Below are 11,826 nucleotides of genomic sequence, written 5' to 3' on the forward strand. Positions count from 1 at the left end.
TGATTTTGAGATCACCACATATTTGCCATTTGTGATTCGTGTAATTAACTTTTTCAAGAAGCATTTTAACATTGTTATATTCTTCTTTGATGACCGTTGAATGAGCTATAGGTATAGGAGCGTAAGTATTCGTGTTATGCAGTAAAACATCCTTAATGCTGCGTTTTGACAAATCAATGAAAAGTCGCCATTCTTCGTCTCTGTACACATTTTTCTTCAAGTGGTTCATTAGTCCGTTAACGTCAGTGCAGTACACTAAAGACGCGTCTCAGTCTTTAACGAAAAACTTTCTGAATTCTTTGTCCCTGTCGCGATAGAATGAACCTTTTGTCTTTGGCTCTAGAAGATTTCTTCTTTTTAGAAATGAAGCGGCAAATTCAGCGCCGTCTTTCGGTAATCCAAGATCTCTAATAAAATCATTCAGTTCTAGTTGTGACACTAATATTGGAATCTTCAATTTCATTTTATGCACGCCATATTCGTCATCTTTTTCGTCATTTTCATCGGAATCATCAGAACTATTTTCTGTTCGATCACTGGTTTCACTACCGTCTTTATGACGTTGATTTTAACTTCCATTCTATCATCTTCTAAAGCGCTTAAATCAGTCTGGCGAGCATTTTTATTGATTTCAATTGCTCTTGTGACTGTGCACACATTAGTGTACGAAATGTTATTTTTAATTTTGGCGTTGAACCCTTGACGGAATTCATGCAAAAGTAGCAGTCCTTCGCAATAACGGGTTTTTTTCCATGTGTTTGGTGTAGAGTACTTGCGGTGCTTTTCGTTGTTTGAATTTTTAGACGATACAACATAAGTCTGCAGGAATTGCAAATGACGTGAGGAACCCATTTTGTTTCTTGGTGCAGGAATTTACGGTCAAAACACTTTTCGTAAAGACTTTTCACTTCTTCGTCGATTGATTTTCGCAAACTGCTCACTTCATATTTACTGCAAATGTAACAGAATGAATCTGAGCTATTCTTGCAGGCATGCGATTGAGAAATGCTCGCAGTTTTTTTCCTTGTAGCATGAGACTCTACACCAACCAAGTGATCCATTGATGAAGAGCTACGGTTGCATGATGACGTCGGAGAGCCCGCTTTCCCACCCTGACCAGACGCCGACACTTGGAGTTTTCCCTGCATCGTAATACACTTTTTACCTGTGTCTGCTATGACGGCATGAACGCCATTTACCCAGGGATTCAGCCAATGTGGATCCGTTGCCCACCGTCACCACGTGGAGGTGCCCTGTTACAGACAAAGGCGAATAATGCTAGCAAAAAGTGTTAAAGAAACTCCAGACATTTACTGCTATTAATGTCAAAATATGAAAGTACGCAAGAACAGGGTTGCCAGCGTAATCGGTAAGGTAAGGTCAGGTTTTGTTAGGTTAGGATAGGTTAAACCTCTATGTAGGTTAAGCCGAAGCTGAATGAAACGGTACCGCAAACACAACGGGACAGCACAATCAGTTTAATTGTGTTTAATTGTGTTGTGAGGTCAGGTTTTGTTGGGTAAAGTTATGTTACATAAGTTGATATCAGGCAAGGGTTGATCCTTCACATTTATCGACATGTTTTTGAAGTGAAAATTTGCATTACTGGCATTATTTTGAAATTTATTTGCCTAAGTGCATGATTTTTCGTAATTTTTTGAGATTATGGCTCAACCATGACGTGGTGGGTGATTTTTGATACCGAATTTAAATTCAGCGCCCCAAAATCCATAGGAATACGTGTGTCTTATTACCATATCCGCACACTTTTTTTGTGTGGCTGTGTAATTAAACAGTGTTTAAAAATTGTTACAAATTCTTACCTTTTGAAATTGATAATGTTATTTCTAAAAAGATGTGTTTGATTCTAATACTGCTATTTAGAAGTTACCCAAATCTAATAGTGTGTAATTATTTCACAGTTTGTAATTGGAACATAAAATGTTTTTAAATTTTTTCAATTTTGCTTATTCTAATCTCTTTTGTCAAGTATTTTTAACTATGTATAAATTCTGAGTGTTTTTCATTTATTTACTTAATAATTTATCTTCTTTAAATTTGGAAACTAGAAATAAAGAGCCTTTAAAGACGCTTCAGAATATTCTCGAATTTGTAATTGGTTTTACATGCTGATCAATACCGAAGCTTCTAAATTACTCTCGTGTGCCGATTTGCCACGAAGCGAGAGAATAGATTAAATTAATTTTTAATGCATAGAATAATGTGACACTTTTCACTGAACTGAAAGGAAAGATGACTTTATTTAATTGACTACGAAAAGCTGATAAAAACTAAAAATATCTTTTAAAAACTTTATTTTATTCGTAAGGGTAACTTAGACGAATTGCAATTTCGAAATAATAAAAATTTGAAGTTTCATATGGTAAAATATAAAAAGTAGTGGAAATAGTTATTTGAAATTCAACAAAATAGCGTAATTCTCCTTCTTGCAAATTGAATTGTAAACTGAATTTTCAATAATATATTTCTAAAAAAAGTGGTGTTTGTGCAATAAAATGAACCTACTCCATTTTTTGAATTGTTCTTTTTGCAGCCTGATCCAAAATGGGAATTCCCTAGAACTCGTTTGACCATAGAGCAAGTACTGGGTGAGGGTGAATTTGGAAGGGTTTTGCGAGCCAAAGCAATGGATATTAGTGGCTGGACAGGGTTGACAACCGTGGCTGTAAAAACCCTAAAGGAAGATGCTTGTGCATCCGAATTGGCTGATTTGCTCTCAGAATATCAGCTCCTGAAAGAAGTCCAGCATCCAAATGTCATTCGACTCTTGGGAGCCTGCACCTCACCCGACGGCCCTGTATATCTCATCATCGAATTTGCTGAGTTTGGTTCACTAAGGTGACATAATCCCTTCTTGATCTGAAATAATATACCCATTTGACCTTAAAGTGCAAATAAAATTTATGTTTAGTCCGTCAGTTATTTTTCAACTCGCTCTTAAAATATCGGATATTATTTGGTTCTCTATAGAAATCATTGATCACTATATTCCTTAATATGGAGAATAGCATGTACAAGTTAAATAACGAATTTTCTCCTTGGAAGAAACAGATTTATATTATTCGAAAATAAAGGCAAATATTGTAGGGAATTTTATTATCCATGCAAATTCCTCAAGACAGTATTTTCTCTTAGTTTATTTGAATATGAAGAATGTAGCTGATATTGCGAATGCGGAAATAGTTAGAGGAATTCCAGACCAATGGTATGCATACCAAAAGGACAATAACCGTCTAGTCTTGCTCCAAATTTTGAGTAATTAAATTTTTCGAGACCTGTCTTCTCTTGATTACAGAATTCGAACGTGGTCAAGAATAGTCAAAAGAAAGGAGAATATACATTCTTCAGATTTCACGACGAACTATGAGTCTTCATTATTTTGCAGCTTCCTTTTATTTCATTTTTAAACTACCCGCGAATACTGGTATCTATAATTATTTAATTAAATTATTTTGCAGGAATTATTTGAGGCGCAGTCGACACTTAGAATCCGAAGGAAGAGTTCCATGTTCGACTTCATTGCTTTCGTCGTCACCAAATAATATAACTCAAGAATTACAAACAGCCGATTCTACATCAAATTATGCTATTACTCCTAGAGATATTTTATCATTTGCCTGGCAAATCAGCAAAGGGATGGCATATCTCGCTGATATCAAGGTAAAATAAAAAAGTTGAGGGAAGTAATCTTCACAAAAAAAATCAGTCTAAATGAAGGAATATTAAAGTTTAATAAGTTTAAATTAGATTAAAATCAAATTCAAAATCATATTTAACGTCCAATAATAAAGTTAATGTATAGCATTCCCGAAAATAAAACCAAGAATTCAACGATCAAATTTGGAAAACCACCATAAAATACTCCCATTGTAATTTAAAAAAGATCCCATTTAAAAAAATTCCTGAAAAAAATCTGGGCAAAAATAAAAAAGATGAAAGAAAAATGAAAGGCAATCAAGCAAATTCCCTTCCGTCTCTTTTTTATTTTTTCGTCTTTTTTATATTTATTATTATCAAATCACAATAAAAGAATATTTATAAATAATATTTACCAACGTTTATATACTCATACAGCTCCCTTATCAAGGTAAGAAAAATTTGAGCAGATTGGAACTGTAACGAAATACGAGATAGTAAAAGAAAATCAAGATTGATGAAACCTCATTGTTAAATAAAGTTAATAAATTAATAAAAATGAATTAATAACTAAGTATAACCAATTTGGTTAGTTGCCTTATCAATTTTCTTTCCTTTTTTTATTTTTATGCAGAGATTTTTTATTAGGACATTTTTTTCAAAGGCGATAATTTTTTAAATTACAACAGGAGTATTTCATGGTGGTTGTCGAAATTATTTATTTTTTTAGAAAATATTTTTATGCTCTTTGTGCAAAAATGCGATTCTGTTGATGTAATTAAATCATGAATTATTCATCATAACACAAGAAAAGTAAGTTCTACTTTACGATTCATCTTGGTACGATATAAGCACTCGTGGCTCCCTATTCAAAAATATTTAACGAGCTTCCGTTAAAGGATGCTGAAGAAGTTTTTATTCATGAAAAGATTCTTAATTTCTATAAGAAAGTTGTACTTGAAGTAATGCATTTTTGTAACTCTTTTAACGTTTTTCCTTATAGAAAGATTTAATAAAGAAGTTCAACAAAAACAGACTTCAGAGCCCGAAACGCTTTCAAAACAGGAGAAATCGGTGAATTTACAGGAAATTATTGAATTCAATATAAAACGCTTCACATTTTAAGTTTAAGAATACCACATTTTGAACAAAATGAAACTAATTTTTTGCGATATATTGAATTTACAAGCTAAATAGGCGTTTTAGAAAGCAGTTGACTTTGTAATCCGAAGAGACAAATTTTCGTACAAGAAAACTGATTTTATAACCGCATAATTGAATTAAAAAAAAGAATTATCAACCAAATAATAGAATTTAAAAATAAATGCTTTTGAGTGAAATAGACGAATGTTTGATGAAAAAGTTAAATTTTCAGCCAAAAATATTAATTTTAACCAAAATAGTTAAGTTTCCAAAAAAGTAATTAAATTTTCAAACATAACAGTTAAATTTTTAACCATATTTGTAGTTAAATTTCTAAGCAAAAGAGACGAATTTCAAACCAAATATGTAGATGTATTTACAAGAAAGAAAAGATCAATTTTCACCAAAGAAAGGGAGTAGTTAAATTTTCCGTTAAAAAATTAATTTTCAGCCAAAAACACGAATTTTCAACAAAATAATTAAATTTTCAAATTAGATGAATTTTCAACAATAGAAATGGAGTTTCAGCAAAGTAGTTCAACCAAGACCATAGTTAGAAAAAAACAGCAGGAATAATTTAGGGAGGGGGAGGGGTTGTGTGTATGCAGCGGCACACCGGAGAGTATATGTATATTATGTACATATTTCAAGAATTTGTGGGGGTTGGGAGTCAAACATCCATACCCTCGCCCCCCCCCCCCTCTGTATGGTCTGAGTTCAACTATCAACCTAATAGTTTATTTTTAAATAAAAATGAATTCTCAACGAAAAATGTAATAGCGAATACTCCAACTGAAAAAGATTTTAATTTTTATTCAAAAACAGTTCATTCAAGAAAAAAGGTGAATTTTCAACGTGAAATTATGAATACACCAAACGAATAAATTTCTAAGCCCAAGATGATGAATTTTTAACATAACAGTGGAAACGGTTTAGATGGCCCTGACTGTTTACTTTTGGTTCCCCCGATTGATGAACAAGGCCAGTTGTACGCCATACCCGAATATTGAGACCTGAGTGCAAATCTTCATGATGAAATGAATTTTTAACACAGTTGTTTTCGACTTTCAATTTGTCGAATTTCTAACAAAAAAATATGAATTTTTAATAAAAAATGTTAAGAAAATTATTTTTCAACCAAAAATGAACAATTTTCAACAAATACTTAAATTTTTAACCAATAAAATTAATTTTCAACAAATTAGTTTCAACCATGTAGTGGAATTTTAGACGAAAAAAATGAGTTTTTAAAAAGAAATTACATTTTTCTCTAAATTATGAAATCTTCAACCATGCAAATAGTACATTTTTTTACCAAAACAGATGAAGTCTAATACAAAAATATAATTAGTTGACTTTTCAATTAAAAAGAATGAACTTTTAATAACAAATAGTTATATTTTTTAATTGGTTTGAAACATTTAAGTAAAAAAAATAAAAAACAAGAAAAGGGAGAAGTTTCTCGAAAAGGGGAGAAAGAGAGGCGTTCTTTAAAGAGGAGAAAAATATGGGAATAGGTGAAAGAATGTAATTTTTGCATAAATTCCTTAATAATATATTATTTATTAATTCTTGGTAAATTTGTCATTTCTTTCATTTAGTTGGTGCATAGAGATCTTGCAGCAAGAAATGTTTTGCTGGCTGCTGGTAAAGTTTGTAAGATTTCTGATTTTGGACTGACTCGTGATGTTTATGAAGACGACGCTTATTTGAAACGAAGCAAAGGACGAGGTAAGTTAATAAAATAATGCATTTTTGTAAAGTTTAATTTTCTATATAAGAATACAATTGTTAAGAATTCAAATTTTATCAAATTAAAAAAAGACTCTACATTGCTTTTTCATCATAAATTATATGTCTATCTCAAAAAACATGTCATAAGCATAAATTATACTTCAGTACCTGTGAAGTGGATGGCACCAGAGTCCTTAGCTGATCACGTTTACACGAGTAAATCCGACGTGTGGAGCTTTGGGGTGCTCCTTTGGGAATTAGTAACTCTAGGCGCCTCGCCTTATCCTGGAGTGGATGTGCATAATCTTTACAATCTTCTCAAAGCTGGATACCGAATGGAAAGACCAGCAAATTGTTCGCCTCAACTGTAGGAAATCTTCTTTCAAATTCTTCATAAAAAGAAATTAATTTCTACAATTATTTCTCAAAACCTGCAAAATAAATTCTTATGCATATTTTCCTTTTTTAGATACAAATTGATGGTTTCCTGTTGGCACGAAGAAGCCGGAATGAGGCCTTCATTTAAAGAACTCACATTCCAATGGGAACGTATGTTGGAGGATGGAGTCGAATACTTGGATTTAAATCCACGAACCGTCCATAATCAAGCATATTTTGCCTCTTTACATGCCCTGGACAGTCCTACTAGTAAGCCAAGTATGAAAATATGTATGTAATAATTTGTAGAAGGGAGATTTTGCCTCATACCCGTCAAAGATTTCATATCTCTGCCCCCGTTAAGGAAGTTGTCGCGTGTTGAAAATCAAATCTACTGGAAAAAATTCTTGTTTGATTTTAGGAATTTAAATTATTTTATATATTTTTTAACAAGAGTTTTTCCATTTAATTTTCTTTTACTACAGCTTTCTATCAATTTTTTAAAAATGGTTCAATTTTAACAAACCATGACTTTTTTTTCGGAGAAAAATGTGTCGACAAATCTACCGTTTCCAATTTTGAAAATAAGTAAATGATCTTAAAATATAGTTATCTCTTTAGAAAATATTTTCTTTAAAAAAAAATGTTTGAACGAATCCAGCCATATTAAAATTCAACCATTTTTCAAAAACTGATAAAAAGTAAGGAGAAAAGATTGAAATGCAAAAAACATGGTCAAGATAAATATTTTGTGTTAATTTAAACATTTTGTTATTGAAAATGTTTTTTATTTAAAATCAAATCAACAGTAATATTATATTGATTCTTAAATCGTGGAGAGACTATTTTTTCCATGATATGATTTTTGACACAAAAAAACAGGTCTCAGGAAAAAATATCTAATTTTACTTGAAAAAGTGTCAATATGATTTCTGATGAATTTGCTATCAATTTTTTTGGAAATGAGACTATTTTAATGAATGATAGCTTATTTTCTCGAGAAAAAACAATTATTTTCTACATGGCATAATTCATTTTTTAATAGTAATTACATTATTGTAAAATGTAGATACTTGTTTCTAAAAATTTTCGCTTGAAAAATCATTTTCTAATGATTTGAGGAACTGAAACATTTATTTTAAAAAATTGAACGAAGTCAAGTTGTATATAATCTTTTTATCGAGAAAGTAAAAAATAATTCATTGAAGTTGTATCATTTACAAAAATTTGGTAAGATAGTATCAGGTACAGTGTGGACGAAGCCCGAACGGCCTCCCTGACTGCCCGCCGTACCCTCGAACTACGCGACATTCTACTTGCTCACCCTATCTCCCTAATCACTCATTTAATTTAAGTGTCCACTAAACCTCTCTGACTCATCTGTACCTCTCCAACTACCCAAAATTGTTACTAATTGTTTACTCTACCAATTAAAAAATTTTCATATCTTACATAATTTAAAAAAGTGGTCCGAATCCCAAATTGGATTTTCAAATTTTCTTCCTTTTTGAAATAAAAGATGTGGCTCATTAAAATGAGTATTTTTTAATAAGTTGTTTTATAACTTATAATTTGATTTATAATTAAGCATACTTAATACGATTAAGGAAGAATATTGTTATAAAGAAGCGTTAATCATCTATTGCACTTACTGAGATGTCTGTAAAACACCATTCTAAATTTTATTTTGCATTCTTAGAAACCAATTCATATAAATATGTGAAGTTATTGTTGTGAAAAAATTTTTTTTTTGTGTTTTTTTTCAAAGAACGTAGAAATAATTTTAATTTGCATTAAATACCTCTCAGTAAGTGTAATAGATTAACACTGCTTTATAGCAATTTTATTCACATATCACCTATCACATTGAGTATGCGTCATTATAAGAAAGGGAAAAAATAGTTGATACAAAATACTCAATTTTAATGAGTCGCATTTTTCATATTATGTATAATTTTGCAAAAAGGAAAAAAATTAAAAGTGCAATTTTTTGTGTCGGACTTCTTTTTTTTAACACGCCGACTACGCAAGATACGAAAAAATGTTAACTGGTAGGGCCAGTAGTTAAAAGAATGTTCGGTAGTTCTGCAGGGTGTCCCACCACCCATACAACCCCTTCTACTATGTGATAGTGCACAACAAAATATACAAAAAAGTTCCGTAGCAAAAAGTTGTGCGAAGTTTTGTTTGGAAACAATAAGGTTTCAAAGTTAGGCCTAATCAACCAATGAGAAGCGAGCTTTAGCGACCACTTGTAGTTTATTCAAACGTCGAGATAATGTGTAGTTCTTGGCGGGACACTTCAGATCCCGTATTTATTTTTATACTTTCATATACTATTTATTATTATACTTCCCTACCGAAAGAAATCTCCGAGTTTTCTTTAGCGAAATAGCTTGGTCCATTTGAGCCTATAAACTAAGTCGATTTGAAACAAAATAGTCTCGGAAATAGTTTGAGAGATTTGGGTTCTTTTCAAGATCCTTTTAGAGGTCGTTTTATGAGTGGTGCGACGGTAATATAATGTTCCTTTTGTATTCGTCACGTACCGGGCGGGCAGAGTTATTTACAGTAGTTGGTCGTGGCTAATCCGCTCTCCCTTTTAAAATTTCTCTTCAAATTATTAACACTTTTTTCTAATTGATGAATTTTCTCATTATACTTATTTATAATTATAACTTTTATACTGATATACAATTTTCTAGTTGAATTCAAAAATATTGTCTTTTTTGGAATATCTCATTCCATTTACGAGAAACGTTCTATTAATTCTAATTTTAAGCATTAAAAAAAAAGTTAGATATCTGAAGTCATCGAAACCCGTAGATTCCGAATTATTATGTTTTAGGCTACTCTATTGAGATAGCCTCTCTGCTTATTATTTATGATCGTATTCTTATTTCAATTTCGGAAAGGATATTTTAAAGCCTTCAGACCATTTAAACGAGCTTCCTGGACCTTTAAATATATCTACCTGAGTGCCTGCGGAGAGTTTCTCTGAGCTTCTTTGACCTAAAGAATTTTTAGTATATACTCAAAGATTCTTTTCGGTAGGGTATTTATATACTTTTCTAACTTTTGAATCCTTCTTTCTAACATTTATTAACAGGTTTAAACAATAAAAAAACCTATATGTCAGAATTTATGTTACATAACTTGTAACAAAATTATTAAAAACATGAACAATCGTGAAACCCAGCAAACTGATTTTCTTAAAATTTTGAAAGCAAGCCTAAATTCAGATAAAACATTTACCAACAAAAAAGTTACTTTTCCGGTTCCACGCAGAATTTTTGTTACCTGAATTTTAACAAATTTCAATACACGCGAACCTAGAAAACTTTTCTTCTTGAAACGATGCCACTACTTTAGGTGTGATCTGATGTTAGTCTTGCTTACAAATTTCTAGGAAAACAAGTTCGCTGAGTTGCAGGGATATTTTTTCTTTTCTAGCTTTGTTATAACCAGAGAGCGGACGAGCGTAGTCTGAGGTTCTGAGCTTGTGCACGGAGCGTAGCCTCGGCTCCCTCATTGCGGAGAACCGTCTCATGGGGGGGGGGATGTGGTAGGAGAATCGCGCGAACATTTGAATCTCTGTGACTGTGATGAGCAAACAGCTATGAGAAAAATGAAAAGAAAATAGAGCGACAAATGATACGGTGTCATCAATGCAAAAAGAGGATGGCCGCTGGACCTGGTAATTGGGAAATAGCAGTGAATTTATTTTTTGACCGGGAATTTTACACATTTTTAGAAAATAAATCTGTCCAGCTTTGATTTCAACCGTGTTTTAAATAATTAGCTAAATTATTATATTTTTCAATTATGATATCATTCATTTTAGAATGCGTAATTCGTAAATCTTTAACTTTAAAAATGTTTTATTTAAATTTTGAAGCGTACATTTTTATTTAAAGAATTGAACCGCTGGCTACCAAAAGGGGACACGGCCGCATTCAGCCTGAGAAGTATTGTCCTGAGTGTCAATTTAAAAAATCTTTCTAATTACAATTTTAAAGACTGATACTAGTAGAGAATTTCAAGGCACATCTTTTTTCCGCTTGCAAAAACTTATAGGTTTTGTAGTTTTTGAGATAATTGGTCAAAAGTGAATTTTTTGAAAACGAAAAATTCCAATCTTTTTTCACTTCAACTCGCGCTAATTTAGCCAATTTTCATCATTTCCCGATTTCCCCAATACAAAGTACGTGTTTAAGTCTTCTGAAACTATCTAAGAAAGAAAAACGAGAATATTGTAATAAACAAAAAGTTATTAATTTTTTTGAGGCAATGCAAAAATCATGAATTTTAACCTTCAAGCGCCTCGTTTAGCGAACGAATTTTAAGCTACGGATAGCTTTCAGTGAGAAAGTTGTTCATTAAGGTTCAAAAAAGTTTTATGGAAAGTTTTAGATCAATTGGATTAATAGTTCAAAAATTATGAATGTTTTAAAATCCAAGCGGTAATCTTGATGCTGCCCAAAAACGTGCATGGACGGCTACGTACGCGCTGCAGCGAACGACGTTAAGGTCAAGTCAATCTTACCAAAACAAATGCACAACAGTAACTTTTTTTGTCATTTTCTATGAAATTCTACAAATAAAACATAGAATCAGGGAAGTAATTGTTTCTTATAATAGTTGGAAAAGCATTTTTTTCGAGATTATTGAGATTTTTTAGATATTTTTGAGAATATTAATTAAAAAGAAAAAGATATTAAAATGAATCAAGGTAGAAAAAGAACTAGAAATGAAGAATCGTGGATTAAAAATAAGATAAAATGTTCAAGAAATCAGGTACGATTGGAAACCGTCAATACAATTTTTTAATAAATTTTAATCATAAATTTAATATTTTATGACTTTTTTTATTCTTGATTTTTTAAATAATTCTTTTACTGAACTATATATAAT

General features: G+C 31.5%; 2 protein-coding genes across 8 annotated transcripts in view; one reads left to right on the forward strand and one right to left on the reverse strand.

Annotated features, from left to right (window-relative positions):
- LOC117180895 (proto-oncogene tyrosine-protein kinase receptor Ret) overlaps positions 1 to 11,826 on the forward strand; it is a 161,674-nt gene that overhangs the window by 129,085 nt on the left and 20,763 nt on the right. For 3 of the 4 annotated variants that reach the window (XM_033373488.1, XM_033373489.1, XM_033373491.1), the window contains 5 exons: positions 2,555 to 2,859; positions 3,480 to 3,681; positions 6,402 to 6,531; positions 6,700 to 6,901; positions 7,004 to 7,191. In XM_033373488.1, coding sequence (XP_033229379.1) covers positions 2,555 to 2,859; positions 3,480 to 3,681; positions 6,402 to 6,531; positions 6,700 to 6,901; positions 7,004 to 7,191 — 1,027 coding nt within the window. The remainder of the gene's footprint in view (positions 1 to 2,554; positions 2,860 to 3,479; positions 3,682 to 6,401; positions 6,532 to 6,699; positions 6,902 to 7,003; positions 7,192 to 11,826) is intronic. The other variant, XM_033373490.1, reaches the window with a different exon arrangement.
- The window catches only part of LOC117180896, a 40,752-nt gene continuing 35,607 nt past the window's right edge, over positions 6,682 to 11,826 (reverse strand). For 2 of the 4 annotated variants that reach the window (XM_033373492.1, XM_033373496.1), the window contains one exon: positions 6,683 to 6,923. In XM_033373492.1, coding sequence (XP_033229383.1) covers positions 6,853 to 6,923 — 71 coding nt within the window. In that variant the 3' untranslated portion in view covers positions 6,683 to 6,852. Of the gene's footprint in view, positions 6,924 to 11,826 lie in introns of all 4 variants that reach the window. The other 2 variants (XM_033373495.1, XM_033373494.1) reach the window with 2 other exon arrangements.

This window comes from Belonocnema kinseyi, chromosome 9 (assembly GCF_010883055.1).
Source record: "Belonocnema kinseyi isolate 2016_QV_RU_SX_M_011 chromosome 9, B_treatae_v1, whole genome shotgun sequence".
Taxonomy (NCBI): Eukaryota; Metazoa; Arthropoda; class Insecta; order Hymenoptera; family Cynipidae; genus Belonocnema; species Belonocnema kinseyi.